Source organism: Protopterus annectens, chromosome 1.part0 (assembly GCF_019279795.1).
Source record: "Protopterus annectens isolate FY-2018-M chromosome 1.part0, PAN1.0, whole genome shotgun sequence".
Taxonomy (NCBI): Eukaryota; Metazoa; Chordata; order Ceratodontiformes; family Protopteridae; genus Protopterus; species Protopterus annectens.
Window position 1 is genome coordinate 1175297326 of NC_056725.1, and position 17712 is coordinate 1175315037.

The 17712-nt window shown below is 39.2% G+C and overlaps 1 protein-coding gene across 4 annotated transcripts in view; it reads right to left on the bottom strand.

The window, feature by feature from the left end:
• Positions 1-17712, bottom strand: part of LOC122796729 (sine oculis binding protein homolog) — a 1221885-nt gene that overhangs the window by 400407 nt on the left and 803766 nt on the right. For 3 of the 4 annotated variants that reach the window (XM_044065461.1, XM_044065445.1, XM_044065438.1), the window contains one exon: positions 8084-8179. The exons of the other annotated variant lie outside the window; for it this stretch is intronic. In XM_044065461.1, the coding sequence (XP_043921396.1) occupies positions 8084-8179 (96 nt within the window). The remainder of the gene's footprint in view (positions 1-8083; positions 8180-17712) is intronic. 4 annotated transcript variants of the gene reach the window in all.

A 17712-nucleotide genomic window follows, 5' to 3' on the forward strand; every position in this document is an offset into this window, starting at 1 on the left:
CTTGGGCAGTTCCATAACAAAACTCCGTGACAGACATCCATTATAGTCTTTGATGTTCCCCAATTATTACTAAATTGTCACCTCTTTGATATGTATCAGAGTTAAACAAAAGGTCTCAGCATCATGAAAGAGCAAAAAGAGATTAACAAAATGTTGTCTCCCAGTGTGCTTGCTAGCCTTTAAGATATACAACGTCTGTGAAAGACGTATCCTAGACTTTACCAGCTCTGACCAGTGTGGTCTCCACTACATAGGTTTAAAGAGCAGAAACTAACTTTGGAGTTTTATAGGTGATTCATTTTTTGATCTGTAATGTTACAAAAGGCAGGGGACAGGAGGAATATATGTCTTTCTTTCAAAATACAAAAAAAAATATATGAAACTTCTTGTGCTTAAAAGCTAATAACACTTCCTACAGTCATCAGAAAGTAAGCATTTCCTAAACTATTTAATATTTGCCACACTTATCTTAAATCCAGTAATGCACGCTTTCCTGAGCTAAGATAAAAAGCAGACAAGTGTGGATAACATAAGTAATATCCTGGAAATGTGATTTGTTACTTGTGCATGTGGTCAGAAGCTGCAGTGAAAATTTTTCTTTAAAAATGTTTCATCACTGGTGATCACCCACTGTACTGTAGTATAGCAAAGTATAACTTGTTGCCTCTTACACAGTTTGTGATTTTTTTTTGTATCTTCCCACACATGCATCAATTGTTTGGTGCTATGTTACTAAACAACTTAAATTATACCAGCAAACTAGCATCAGTGGATACCCGTGCACAAGTGCGCACACACACACACACACACACACACACACACACACACACACACACACACACACACACACACACACACACACGCACAGTGTAGTTTATAATAGCACATTATCTGTAATTTAATTCAGCACCATTGGTCAGATTTCCTAGCCAGAGAGATACAGGGATGCTACAGGTCTCACATTTCAAGGGGCAAAGGGAACTCTGAAATTCAGTATTAACAGCATATATTTTTATGATATGCTTGTTCACAATAAATGAGGTTACATACTTGACATTAAAAACCATGAAAGACGAATGGCGACTTAAAGCCTGCAACCACAACAAACTCTTATAATAACTTATAACTTTAAGTTAATAAAAATACAAAATAGAAAACAATTAAGAATTTACAAATGTGGTTCCCTTTAGTGCTCACTATACAGCAAAACTAGAGAAACTCCGGGAGATGAGTTAAGAGGGAGACAAAATGCTCACTTCATCTGAACATTCCTTAAGGCACCACACAAGAAATGAGTTCTCCAGTAACCCAAGCCTTGATGAATTGTGTGGGTAGAGAGATATGCAAGTACCTCCTAGAGATATACAATCAATATGATAAGTATTTCACAAAATGTTTTCCAGATGTGATGAACTACTGCTACCAAAAGGGGCAGGGGGTGTTTACACCATTTCAATAAACTTTCCTTGCCTGATGCCACTACAGCATTCGGATCGGTACTTACATATTATCGCAACCAGCTTCCAAACCTGTCATCATTCTTCATGTTATGGATATTTTGTTCATTTACGATCTGTTCTTGGTTTGAAAGACTTTGTGGTAATATGTAAGTACTTTTTTTTTTCATATGGATGTTCCCTTGTAGCCTATGTATTCTGCAGCAGTTGTGTCACTGGTGTGAATTTTACTTGTACAGATTATTCAGCTCTGTCCTGTTAAGCATTTGCAGCTGACTTAAACTGGACATTTAAGATACTAAAGACGTTAACTTTTTGTGGGGAAAGTGCTTGTTTGCTGCTGTCTTATTTGTCACTTGGACAGCATAAAGTTCTCCATAAAATGAAGAATGATGACAGGCTTGGAACCTGGTAGCTAATACGCAAGTACCAAACATTCTAGAACTAGGCCCAAGAAAAACAGTTTGCTATTCTTTTAAAACTATTCTCTCTTTTTGATTCACACTTTTTAGAAAATGTTAATAATGCATGTTCAAAATCTAATGCTTGATTTTGGGGTAAGAATAACCACAGCTCTCTGAAGTTACACCTCAGGACTTAATGGCTTACAGACATTAGTTCAGATTACTGTAGCACAACCCTCTCACTGCTTTACACCTACAATGCTATTGCATTCACTTGCAGTGCTATGCATGTATCACTTCTAATTCCAATAACTTTGATTGTAGCAGTGGCAGCACACGTTTATGTGTTTTCTGGGATATCAAGAACCATGGGGGACAGGATTCAAGGTTTGGTGCATATGCTCTGTATATAGGACACTCAAAAACTCTGGTCAGCATTTCGATTACTGAAAAGAACCATATGCTCCGTAACAGCATAAAATGCAAATCAGTCACATTTTTCTGTAATTATTAGTTGAGATGCAACTAAAGTGACTCTAAAACAGGAATACACTGAATATGTTTAATATGTGTTTATGCATATTAGCTGTACAAGTAGGTAGATCAACAAAATGAAACAGTTTATACACCTAGCAACAAATTATACAATTGTTACTTGTCTACCTTACTACACTACCACAAACACTTGCTACAGTGACAGGATTTCAGCTAAAGTCAAGCTAATACTGTATAAAACATACATTGTTTGATTTAAGTCAAAACAAAACCAACAATTAAGGCCAGACCAAAGCAATTAGTTGATTTTTTTTGTTAAATAATGTGGACTCAGTCTGTTCTTACATTGTCTGATCTTACATAACCCAACAGAATTCTGGTATGTAAACTTGTTCTTTAAGCTTATTTGAAAAATATAGTGGATGGAACAGAAGACACATGTACCTGCTTCGTAGTTTGACCAAGACCCTCACATGTAGTAACTCAGTACACCTGTACTACCATGCTAACTAGTATTGTGGTCTGATCTAACCTACATTCTAATAAAGTGGCTAGAATCACCTTCCTTAAAGGAACTTGCCCAATTAGACTGCACAGTACGAAACTGACACACACCATAACCACAACAAATGTCTCTGAGTCCTGTTCATAGTGACTGATGTGCAGTAGATCATGGCTAAAGCCCAGAGAGAGATTTACAAAGGAGTTAACATAGTGGGTTATGTACTGCATCCCTATTGTAATTCTGAGACCTGTAACTGCGAGACGAGAAATTAAAAAAAAAAAAAAACAAGCATAATTAAAACAGTGAAGTCACAGACAGTACAACTGTGTTGAACTTCTCAGTACAGTGATCCCCCTCCCCTATTAATATGCTGCTAAGAAAACAGTGCTGAGCAACATATTAGAGTTGTCATCCCCCCCAAAACACCTTCTTTGTTTCATTCTTTGTATAGTTGTAAACAGAGTCCCCTATTATGCAGTCAAACCTATTTCCTCACACAATCTTGTCCTACTACCATGCAGTGATGCTGGTGAGCTCCCACCAGTGGGGATTCACAGGCCACTAGGTCTTCTCATTGTCATATTATGTTTATGGCCCATGGTATACCAGCATGCCCAATGACTGTGATGATTTTATTAATCACAGTTATGCAGGATGGCAGAGAATGCATACTTACTACAGACAAGTCCTGTGATATACTGCACTGTTTTGTTACAGCATATACATCAATGGTGCAGAAATGAGCCCATGGTACAACACTGTACACAATGCATTCCCCATGTGTAAGTCATAATATGCAGGGGAGGATTGTACATTGCCATGTGATTCATGTTGCAGTCCATATTTGCAGAATATCTGACACAGAGCACAGAATTATACTTATGAATATTAGGACCTTTAACTTTAGAATAATGTGATTGTACTACATGTCTACAGAATGATTTTAGAGCATTATGTAACAGCTTGAAAGGCTTCCATCCTCGCCTGTAGAAACAACATAAATGAGATGTGGGACAGCTCATGCAGCAGTTGAACATATTACACTATCACCTAATCTGAGGAGTATAATTAGCACTATTTGCAAACTAATTGCATTGTTGATGGGCTAACATCTTAAACACTACCTGCCAAATTGTAGGCGTCTTCATTCTCTTCTGTTCTATTACTTCTTCCTCTCATTGTCCTTATCCATCAGCCTGTAAGCATTTCTCCTAGCCCTTTTACTTATCTGCACCTAAACTCATGAAATTTCAACAGCAGGCATAGGCAGCCTCCTTTAATTTAATGTCTCACATACATGTATCTCTCAGCAGCTGCTTAATGTTACCTGCACTATGCAATGCTTTGATACTACCCTGGAGCACAGCTTTTTAGACTGATACTATGGTGGAACCCAGCTTTGCGGTCTGAAACTAGTCTGTGAGACAGCTTTGTGGCCTGATATTACCCTGGGACACATCTTTGTGGACTAGTATTGCCCTGAAATATGGCTTTGTGGACTAATACTACCCTGGGACACAGCTTTGTGGACTAGTACTTCCCTGAAATATGGTTTTGTGTACTGTTACTACCCTGAGACACAGCTTTGTGTAATTCTGTGCAAGTAGTTATATCCATTGTTAATCATCTTACATATGACATAACTTTGTGGACTGGTACTGCACTGGAATATAGCTTTGTGGACTGAAACTACCCTGGAACACAGCTCTGTGGACTGATATTACCCTGGCACAAAGCTCTGTAGACTGATACTGCCATGGAACACAGCTTTGTGGACTCATACTACCCTGGAATATGGCTTTGTGGACTAATACTACCCTGGTATACAGATTTGTTGACTGATACTAACCTGGAACATGGATCTGTGGACTGGTACAGTGGAACACAGCTTTGGAGACTTATACTACCCTGGCACATGGCTTTGTCGACTGACACCAACCTGGGACACAGCTCTGTTGACTGATACTACCCTGGGACACAGCTTTGTGGACTAATACTACCCTGGGACACAGTGTTTTGGACTGATACTATCCTGGGACACAGCTTTGTGGACTGATACTATGCTGGGGCACAGCTTTGTGTAATTCTGTGCAAATAGTTATGGCTGCTGTTAATCCTCTTACATATGACCACACTCATTTTACTGACGCACACCTAATCTCCACAGAAATGAGGTAACCAACTACAGGGACCATCCCAAATAACAACATGTGACAAACAACTATAGAGATAAAGCAATAATTTATGGAAAATATGGTTATATAACGTTCAACACCTTTAAGAATAGCATGAAAAATGTCAGAGGCAAAAATAAATAAATAAATAAAACAAACAAAAAAAAAACAGCTGTGCCCTGATCAGAGAGAAAGTGTCTGTCATGAGGAGTGAGTTTGTGATTGTATGTACTTGTTGTCATCACATGGTGACGAGTGAAATCACACAAATGTTTGTATGTTTATTGTTACAGGCAGGCTCATTAAAGCTGTTGTCCCACTCACTATTGTCTCCCTGTGTTGCTACAAACTGCATTCCAGTTAACACTGGTGCAAGTGCAGGATGGGTAAAATGCTACCTGTGGGGGCAGCCAGTTGCAGAGAGATTCATAAGGAATAAGAAATATAATCTTGGGATGGAGGTGGGAATGATTGCACTGGAGCTGTAGACTTAATTACTGTGGAAACAATGATATGGGCTTTGAATGGGATACTGCATTTTCATGGATACAGGCAACCCAATGACAGCAGCTTTAGTGAACATAAAAAAGATTCAGAAAACATTAACTGAACCTAGTTTTATGGAATCTTTGAAGAATTGTTTTGCAGGGACCCTAGCCCTCCTGTACTCCCCCATATGGTGGGATACTCCCAGTACCTTACAAACGTATATATACCAACACTAAAGCCAGACAACACTGGGTAATGATGAAAACTCCACTATTAACGTAAGTACTTTTGAAAAGTGTTCTTCAGTCCTTTTACTTCTGCTAAAACTGCTCTTGTTGAATCAATGGGAAACAGATGTTTTGTACATTTTCTAGGATGCATGCCATTTGTATCTGTAGACTGATAAGTGAGGCTACCAATCTATTCTGCGTCTGGGCATAAATAAATGCTCACGGTCATGCAACAGCGTTATACTTTTTATATGGTATCTTTTCTTCCACAGTAATAAAGTGCATGTATGCCTTAACTATAAAATACTTTTAGTATAAGATAGCTCTATCCAATCTTTTTGCAGTGCCCCAATTCATTTCTGTGTGACTTTGCTTATTAAAAAAAAAACTTTCCTAAATTGAGATAATTTTCTACTAATCAAGGTCAAACAAATTTTTACATACAGGATTACTATACAATAGTTTTAACATTGCCTTTAGGGAATTATAAACACTCTGCTATCTTTTGATAAAAGTTATGAATTACAGAAAAACCCCAAACAGTGATTAACATGATGTATGTAGGAAATATGTATCCCTTGTACAGAAAATATCTGCTAAGATATTGGGAGAACTACTATCCGTATTATAGACGGTCACTTTTACAACTTAATGTTTAGTAAATGGAAGTGCTCCTTTTCTGAAGGATAACATACATGTTTTCACTAGCTTTAATTTCCCATTTTGTTTACATGCAACCTCCTTGTAATTGCCTACTTCTCAGCTTAGAAAAGTAAACCTCTCTTAACCATAAAAAATGTACACTTTAGAGATGAATAGTTCTCATCCCATGTAAATCTATATGAGTTTGAAAGCTTTTGAGGTCTCATCCGCAGGCAGGAATGGGTTCAGACTTCAAAACTAACAGCCAAAAGTGGAAGTCACAGTTAAAGCATGGCATCCTTTGGATAATACATTTTACTTTGGTCCGGCTATGCATATCTGAAGGAATCTTAGTTACTAGATGAATGAAAATGCATAAATAATCATTTTAAAAACACTACGTTTCACAGAAGTACATATTTTGGCAGTCTATCCCTAATTATATTTGATGTTCTTTGACTGCTCACTTAAAAAAATTGTACAAGTGGGCATTCACACCCTTCACTACCAATCTGCCAGTTGTAAAGCACTTTAGGGCACAAAATAACTAAAAAAAAAACAGTACAGAAGTGACATTTCCTTTCACTATTCTGAAAAACCTTTTCCTGCCATGACAGACATTTAGAGTTTGGCTGTTTAGTTACCTATTAATCAATGAGTGAGCCTCTCACAGAGAAGATACCTTTAAAACTCACTCCCTCAAAGTCTTATAAGGAAACTGTCCAAAGGATACTGACTGAAGGCAATAAAATGTACATTTCCTTCTATATGATGACTTTATAATGATCTAGAAAAGGAATTCTTAACTAAACATAAGCTCTTTGTCATTTAAGTTTCACTGTCAGACTGGAGGATAATGGCAACCCAAAATTCAGCCCTACTTAGTACAAATCATATAGTCTCCTTCCATGAAGTCTGTCTCTGGCCAATAGTGAAATGAGCTCAGTTACTATGGAAACTGAGAGATGGCGGTTAGGGTTGTTGATTTGAGACAGGCCACAGGGAATGGAGGAACAGTATGGCACATAGCTGGCAGAATTGCTTGAAGATAACAACAATGAACTGAAAATAATCTTTGGTGAACAGACTTTTGTTTGACTCGCACAACTTTCATTCATATATTGTGTAGCTTTAACAACTCTTATAACCATCCAATGTTCCCCTACCAGCTTTGTCATCTGTGAAGCAAATGTATTAATGTAAAATAAAAATGAACAGATAGAGCTATGAAGAGAAGAGAAGGTGTATCATAAAACAATAAAATAATGCCTGCCTGTTGTATCCTCAATGAAATATTTTATTTCCCTAAACCCAATAAAAAAAATAAATAAATTGCAGTACAAACCTACCTACACATCTGCCTTTGCTATTGCTGGTTAATGAACATTAAATAAATAATGGCACTTGTCTCCTGTGTACTTTTTCTCAGGGAAGTAACAACTAATTAATTTGCTCTGGCCTGAGCTGTGAAACTATACAATTTGCCTGTCTACAAGTACATGTATATTAGAAAGCATCAAAAGTAAACAACAAAAACAAAAATAAAAAAAGAGAAAAAAAGACATGAAAAACAACAATGCAGCCACATTTCCCACCTCCCATTTTTTTCTGACTGCAAAATATTATATCACACTGTGCTACAATAATAATCTAGAGAGTATGTTTTTTTGAAACATTTAATTCTTACAAGTAGTTCGGAGTTATTCTTGAAGGCAAGCCTTGGAGTTTCTTTATCATAGTGCTGCAGGGGACACTTGTCAGCATGTTCCTCTTCATCTCTAGCCTGAAGGGGAAATATAATGGCCTATTTAGGGACTTACAAAATAATGAGGAAAACAAATAATGAGTGAGAGAAAGAGAGAGCCTGAGAATTGCAAGAACAGTGAAAGGGAACGAAAACTGAAACAATCTTAAATGCTTCTATTAATAATCAATGCACGTTCTGCTCTGTTTGCTTTAATATGTATTTCATTGCTTAGTTTGTAACCGTTACAGATTAAAAAAAACATAAAAACAACATAAGCATGCCTGAATATACAAGTCTTTACCTTCAAGTAAGCTGCACAATTAATGCTTTTGGGACTTCGCTGTCTGACACATTTATAAATATGGATACTAGTATCTTCTCTTACAAATGATAGCTGAACCTTCTTATATTCAGTTGAAGTAAGTGCCCTGTGTCACATCTACTCTAATTTAAATTGATGCAAACTACAGCTGGAGGTCTTGTGCTGTGTCAGGCAGGAAGTGGCATTAGGAACAGAAAATGAGAAGATAGCACCTTTTGAGATATAATAATTTCTTCCTGGGTGCAGTTCTGAAATGATAATAGCTTTGTTACAGCAATCATTGTACTGCCTCATTCAAAGATAGCAAAATATTTAATTAGTAGGAGATCTTAAGAGATATTAATTATTTTATACTACACTACTAATTAGAAAAGCTGCATGTTAAATGAAGATGTTAACTAAGCCTATTACCAATTCTGCTGCCGTATAAAAATAATATCAGTTGTCCAACAGTCCCCTTCTGATCCGCATGGATACTAACAAAAGGAGCAGGTGAATGCAAGTATGTCAGCAGCTGCCTCATTAGTCTCTTAGAGTGACAGACACTTGCACTCTGTTCTGCTTATCTTGTCTAATGCCATTTTCTCTTGCACTCTCTCCCTCCCTCTCTCCGCAAGCACACACACACACACACACACACACACACACACACACACACACACACACACACACACACAGTAAAGCTCTTTCTCCCACTCTTTCTCCTCATCTTTGTGAAAGTTCACAAGCCAATCTCTCTTCTCCCTCACACATGGCTTGATATAAGTATGCATATTCTATTTTCAAAGAATTAACTTTATGAGCTTCTGGCTCAGTGACAATGCACTTAGAGTTAGGCACCAACTTCTGTGCTCCTTGGACTCATTCTGTTGCTTTAATTGCTTCTGTCTCAAAAATAATGTGTGTCAATTAGTTATTTTTCATAAAAAGTCATCTTTAATAGAAACATGTCATTTCATAAACTACTACTGTAGTATAACTCAGTCCTTCATCCTGACAAACTCCTTAGGGATGTGCTTGTCTGTGGGATGCTGTTTTATGCATATTTGCATTATATTTAATTTAATAATTTTTAAATTTTGCAAGTACTACTGTGAATCAAATTTATAACAAGAACAAGACATTTGCATAAAATACATAAAAAATGATTTATCAATTTAGCTGCATATAATCATTTGTGTTGGAAATACATAAAACAACATACAGGGAGTCTGGGCACCACACAAATGCCTGTGATAAAAATGGAACAATCTACTTAAATATGGTTAAGTAAGTTAACATAAAATAAATACATAAAAAAATGCTATATAACTCCTCTCTTGCTTGTACTGTAGAATAAGCACAGCCAGTACCTTAAGCAGCAAATAGTTCTGCTGCATAGTTACTTGTAATGCTCAGTGTGATGGGAAAATGAATTAGTCAAGTACAAGTTGTTGTGCTACTGTACGTGGAAAACAAGGCTGTAGTACTGTAAGTAGAAAACAAGGCTGTAGTACTGTAAGTAGAAAACAAGGCTGTAGTACTGTACGTGGAAAACAAGCAGGAAAAGATTCTTTTGAGACCAAATCAACAATGGGGAGGGGAAATGTCAGCTTTTGGCACAGGAAAAGGGTGACATTACTACAGAAATATGGTGATCAGCCGTTGCTGAAAACCTGTCAGCACACTGTTGGCTTTTTGTCACAGCTGGGTAGTACTCCCTAGCAGCAGTCAAGAATCACCTGCTAAAGGAACGGATTTCTGCAACATGTTTTTTACTGATGTTCAAGGCCAGCTTCGGGGAGTTGGGGAGGGAGCTGTATAGTGGTTTAGGATATGTTAAATCACATTTTGCTTGCAACTACCTTGTAACTACCTTAACGTTCTTGACAAAAGAAATGCACACACACACACACACACACACACACACACACACACACACACACACACACACACACACACACACAAATGCACTTGAGTATGTGCATCAACTTGTACACACATGCACACGAACCCCCCCCCCCCAACACACACACACTTATTCAAGGTTTGGTTTATCCTCCTGCACGCTCTGTCCTGACAAAGATCAAAGACAATGGCCAAGACAGCCTAGGCATGCCACCCAACAGTACAACAGTGACAGAATGAGACAATGGTCATGACAGCCTAGGCAGGCTGCCCTACAGTACAAAAGTAATACAGTGAGACAATGGCCAAGACAGCCTAGCATGCGTCCCTACAGTACAACAGTGACACAGTGAGACAATGGCCATGACAGCCTACGGATGCCATTCTACAGTACAGAAGTAACACAGTGAAACAATGGCCATGACAGCCTAGGCATGTCATCCTACAGTACAACAGTGACACAGTGAGACATTGGCCATGACAGCCTAGGCATGCCTCCCTACAGTACAACAGTAACATAGTGAGACAATGGCCATGATAGCCTAGGCATGCCATCCTACAGTACAACAGTGACACAGTGACACAATGAGACAGTCGCCATGACAGCCTAGGCACGCCATTCTACAGTACAACAGTGGCACAGTGAGACAATGGTCATGACAGCCTAGGCATGCTATCCTACAATACACCAGTGACACAGTGAGACAATGGCCATGTCGGCCTAGGAATGCCGCCCTAAAGTACACCAGTGACACAGTGAGGCAATGGCTATGTCAGCTTAGGCATGCCACCCTACAGTACAACAGTAACATAGTGAGACAATGGCCATGACAGCCTAGGCATGACACCCTATAGTACACCAGTGACACAGTGAGACGATGGCCATGACAGCCTAGGCATGCTGCCCTACAGTGCAACAGTGAGACAATGGCCATGACAGCCTAGGCATACCACCCTACAGTACAACAGTGACACAATGGCCATGACAGCCTAGGCATGCCTCCCTACAGTACAACAGTAACACAGTGACACAGTGAGACATTGGCCATGATGGCCAAGGCATGCCATGCTACAGTACAACAGTAACACAGTAGCCTGGGATGGCAGATGCAGGTCTCTGGCTAGTTACCTACTTTAGACCCCACTACATTATATATCCATCAGAGCTTAAGTTCATGTAAAAGGCAATCTCTCTTCCTTCTCTAACACCAAGAACATCAAACTGATGAAATCAGGACAAAGCATAACTAGTATTCCTCAAAAAATAATAAATAAACACGTTGGTCGACTGAGGCTACACCTGTCATATATGCTGTTGTTAACCTGCATTTACATCTTTGTCCTGCCTGGTATTCTTCTGTATATGATGTTCTACTTATAAAGCCAGAGGAAGGGAAAGCAACAAATGCAAACAGCAGGGTCAGAAGCAGTATGCACAGCCAATGTACATGAAGAGGGTACTCAGAAAAGTCTTTTGGAGCAGATACAGGCATTCAGGTGGTAAAGGTCCCATCATGTGGTCAGGTATAACTGGTCAACACAGCTGTTGCTTTTAATATGGCATAATGAGGCCTGCCTATACAAAGTGATACAGTCCTTATTTCTCATAGCCCACTCAAAGTATGTACGCACTATGGATGTAGGAGGCTGCAAAAAAGGCCATAATGATTTTTATACTGCAGGCTGTAACAGCTAAATAAAATTTCCTTCAAAGAACACTAAGGCAGTACTAAGGGCCAGGTACGGGACTACACCAGATAGTCACTGCTGTGGTTGACTTATCTCTGGTGACTACACAGACTAGAATAGGCTAATATGTCTGAGGGACCAGGAAAACGCTTTTGGATAAATACCAAGAGGAGTTTATAGTTTAGACAGTACAAATAACTAAAATAATAGGATTGCTAGCTGACCTGGTACCCACTTACTATCAAGAGTATTCAATGTGTGGCTCTCTGAACCATTTATTTCAGTTACCTGCAAAAGAGTGGCATTTGCAATCCAGACCACGAACGTCAGCAGGCAAAACATTTAGTATGAATAAGGGAGCGACTAGTGGTGGCAGCTACAAACATGTCCAAGAAAGGAAAAAGTCGATGGGCATATATTAACTACGAAAATTTATAAAAACAATGAGAAATATGAATTGGAGCTCAGCTGTAAGAATTTCTGAAGGACATGACCATAGCAACCGCTGGGATCATGACTAAACTATAACTGATAGTAAAACACTAATGGAAAGTGCTCTCAAAGTATAAGAGCACTTACTAGAGGATGCATAGAAACAAAACCTGTAAGCAGCATGAAGGTGTGAGAGAGGCAGGGGCAGGGGCAGAACTATAGGCTTTAAAGCAGAAAGCAAAGTGTGCTTTATTGTTTCAAATATCAACCAAGAGATAAACAAATGGTTACTGTGAAATGAAAAACTAAAGGCTGATTAGGGGGGTGGGGGGGTGGGGTAAAGTGACCAGATAATTTCAACTTCAAATTTATTTAGGTGCTTTAAGCCAAACGACCATATATAATCATGTAAAACTAAATCAGCAAGTATAACTATTAAACAGATATCAGCAAACTAAATATAACAGCAGGTAAAGTCATCTAATGTAGATGACAGGTACTAGGTGAGCACTGCAAAGCAAATAAGAACATCATCCCATGTTGTCAAGTGTAAGCTCAAGTAGGTGGAGTTTGAAATATCTACGGAAGATGGCCAAAGTTGGGAACTCTTGACGTCTCTGAGGCAGTAGATTCCAAAGGTATAGAGCCTGAAAACTGAAAGAATCAGCACCAAATGTTTCTAAGAGTGCGCAAGGAACTACTAGTATCCCCTGGGGAGCCTAGCTCAGGACCTAGGAGGGGCAATATGTCACCACACCAGCTCCTTCCTGTAGGAGGGACCCAGTCATGTATAAACAGATGTACTAAAACCAACACTTTAAAAGTAATACAGAAATGGAAAGGAAGCCATTGCAAACCATGCAAACCAGGTGCAATATGCTGCTATCTGAAAGTACAAGAAAGCAGCCTGGTTGCAGAGTTTTGCACCACCTTCAAGCACTTGACTGCACAGTCAGGTAGTGCCAGGTAAAGGGCATTATAGTAACTGTGGAATGAGACCAGGATGTAGAGAACTACTGAGAGATCAGCATGAGGCAATGGGTGTGTGATTCTCAAAATGTTCCTCAGATGGAAACATGAAGATTTAACAACAGTAGGCACTTAGACCTGAAATGACAGCTAGAGTGTCAAGCTCACCCTAGATTACACTCCCTTTTGACAAACACAGGCGCACGTCCTTTGTAGAATATCTAGGTAGGTAGTAAAGGGTTATAGATATGTTTCAGGGTACTATGAAGAGCCATGGCCATGGTTTTGAAGGTTTTAAATAATTTAGACTGCTTGGTAGTTAGGCATGAATGGATAGCCTCCAAGTCTTCAGCAAGGGAAGACACAGACACATCACTTCTTCTAGAGGAAATGAAAAGTATAGCTGGGGTGTCTCCCTACTGAAATGTCAAGACTCATAATAGCGATCTTCAAATGACCAAAAAAAGACAGAAAACATGGGAGTACAGTCAGTGTCAAACATTGCATTTCCCTTTTAAAGAGTTTTTTTTTTTTTCGGGGTCAAGTCCCATGAATCCATGATGTGAGGGTTAAGCCTACACATGTCTCCATCATTCTCCATGTCAGCAGTGAACAAGGCACTCCTCTCACTTACATTCCTACAGGTGTCTCCATTATTCCCCATGCCAGCACAGACGTCTCTCAGTAGAACTGTGGAGTCCACAGAAGTACCCTACTAAGAACGACAACTGTAGTATCCATGATGGATGAATGAATAGCTATTAGGTACATATACAGAACAGAGTTTTCCTTTCTGCAAATTAGTTACAATATGCTGACACTCTCATTTATTCACACAACCTTCTACTGACCTACACCCAACTGGCAGTATGTATCCCTACATCTGTTTGGGGCCTTTCCTGAGGTTCAGTTGCACAGCAACAGAGAGAGAAACCAGTCATACACAATAAGGCTGGTTACACAATAAATATTTTGTGCTGAAGTAACACCAGCTAACTCTATCTGATATTTTTCAATCCCCTACATAAGCTGTGCTCCTTTTTTCCCACCAGAGGAGCAACACTGCATTCTATGACCCAAGAGCCAGTTTTCCATTGCTACAGTGAAGTCCATCCTAATCTATCATGTTCCAGCCTGTCAGTTCATATCTGACCCTTGTGAATGGTGAGCCTACATAGTGCTCCAAACAGAATGTTTAGATTGAGCCTGGGTTTGAACACCAGGTGTTCACTGGCAAATACCACTCCCATGCCTGACTGCAGAAGATGCATCCCAGTATCCCAGTTATCTGACAGGTTCTCATATTCTTTAACTAACCATCATGGGTAGGCTTTCCTATGCTTTGATGAAACATTTCCATGGTCAGTGGCATTAGTGGCATTTTATTTTCCTGTAGTTCATCAAAACTGTGCTAACTTGCATGCAGTAAACCATATATATATATATATATATATATATATATATATATATATATATATATATAAATACATATATATATATATATATATATATATATATTGTGTGTGTGTGTGTATGTGTGTTTCATTTTTCTTTACTGTAAAGAGAGTTGGTATGTGGCTATGAAGTTGCTTCCATGGAGGTGCACACCTGCAAAAAAGAATACTTTTTTCACTTTTTATAGATGAGGTGTACTTCATAACATTAAAACATCAAATAAGTAATTCTGCTTTGAATGAGTTGCTGGTGCATGGTGCATGGAGAAAACGTGGGGGCATTATGGATTGCCATTAGCCTGGTACATCCTGTGAAGCCCCCAGATGAATTACTTCAAGCTTCAGGAAATACAGCTTTAAGGATTCTAAGGGCATACAAGCCCCTCTGCCATGACCTACAAGTAAGCATTTAATTCAGGATAATGATGTGGCTCTTTTCCAGTGTGGAATCCTAGATCAATTTTTCATCCTTGAGCAGATGTTGGAAGGATAAATGGGTATTTGGCAAGGCTGTTTACATGTGTTTTGTGGATTTGGAGTAGAGAAATAATGTAAACTCTGACATGTCTTGTGTGAAATGTTACAGTAATACAGAGTCCCAAGGCTGGTCCTCTTTTAGGGGAGAGCACTGTGCCCATATTCTCAGCATTAATTCAAACATATTCAAGATGGGAATAGGGCTCCAACTGTGTGTCTTGTCCTCCCCTCCTGTTCTTAAATTTTTTATAGGCTATTAAGGTGTAACAAAGGTTTGAACAGCATTTAGTTTGAGGATGTAAAGGTTGAACCTTTGTAGTTTGCAAATTATGCTGTCCTCTCAGGCTCATATACCTGTGATCTTTAATATGCACTGGAATGATTTGTTGCTGTGTGTATTGCAGACTGGATGAAAACTGGCGCTGCTAAATCAGAGTTCATGTCTGTCTTCCTGAAAATGGGGGAAGGGAGATAGGCACCTCAGCTCTAGGAGTTTATATAACTTGGGGTCATGTTCACGAGTGAAGGTAGATGGGATTGGGAAATATAGCACCGGACGGGTGTAATGGTAGAAATGAATCATAGAATGAAGCTCTCCATTTACTGTTCAGTCTACATAGCCATCCTACCTAAAGTCATCAACTTTCGGTAGTGATATCACAGGTATTAAATACCTGTCCCAACTATAGCTATGAGCTTTGGGTAGTGACATCACAGATATTACATATCCATCCCACCTACGGCCATAAACTTTGAGTAATGACATCACAGGTACTTTATACCCATCCCACCTATGTCTATGAGTTTTGGGTAATGACATCACAGATACAACATACCCATCCCACCTATGGCCATGAGTTTTGGGTAATGACATCACAGATACAACATACCCTTCCCACCTATGGCCATGAGCTTTGGGTAATAACATCGCATGTACTTTATACCTATCCCACCTATGGCCATGAGCTTTGGGTAATGACATCACAGGTACTTAATACCCATCCCACCTATGGCCATGAACTTTGGGTAATGACATCACAGATACTTCAAACTCATACCAGCTATGGCCATGAGCTTTGGGTAATGACATCACAGGCATTTTATAACCATCCCACCTATGGCCACAAGCTTTGGGTAGTGACATCACAGATACAACATACCCATCCCACATATGGCCATGAGCTTTGGGTAATGATATCACTGATACACCTACGTCATCAGCTTTGGGTACTGATATCACAGATTTTACATATCCTTCCTCCTTTGGCCATGAGCTTTGGGTAATGATACCACAGATATTACATAACCATCACACCTACATCCATGAACTTTGGTTGATGATATCACCGATCCTACATACCAGTCCCACCTGTGGTCATCAGCTTTGGGTTGTGATATATCGCAGATACTAAAGATCCACTCCACATCTAGTCACCGACTTTGGGTAGTGATGCAACAGATATTGCATATCTATCCCACCTATGGCCATGAGCTCTGGGTAGTGATATCACAGACAGTACTTACATATCCCATGAGGTTTGGGTAAGGACTAAAGGATATGACTGTTCCAGAAATTAGGTTCCTCACTACCAAGCTCCATGGCATAATGAACTAAAGCCCTGACTATGATCCAGTTGACCTGGGTTTGCTTAGTGACCTGGGTATTGGAGCATCTAGCTGGGTAGAGAGGAAGAACAAGGCATACATGAAGTCAGTTTCTGGGTGTAAAACTGCAACTAGTTTATTTTAATTTTAAATGACCAAATTCTATTTCAAGTAGCTAGCAATAAGGATCTTAGAATAATAAATAATAAATGATAGTATGCCATTTAAAGAATATGTTCAAAATGTAACAAATATAGGGCTTTAAAGCAGGTTGGCATACTGTTCAAAATCATGGTGACCAGGAAATTTGAGAATGCTAGATGACTTCTACAAAGCACTTATAAAACTAATCCTGGAACGTAACTGTGCATTTTGCAGATATAACAAAACACAAGTTAATTTATTACGAACTGTTAAAAGGTGCTTCACAAAAATGATCATACAGCAATAGACTGAAGTGCTTGGATCTTTTCAGTACCTCTTAAAGGCTAATAAGGGGTGAAGTGCGCCTTGCACAAACCTAGCTTCATGGTGTACTGAGATGGAGCAGTGACTGCAACCCAGATGACCAGGTTCAGTTAGTAGCCCCTACAGTGAAGGGGACAGGCAGGGAGAGACAGTGAAGGGGCATGCCTGCTCACCTCTCCTATGGGGGGTTACATACATTCAGAGGCACACATGGTTGTACAATCTCACTGGTGAAGACCAAAAACAGCACTGCACCGCGCAAAAGC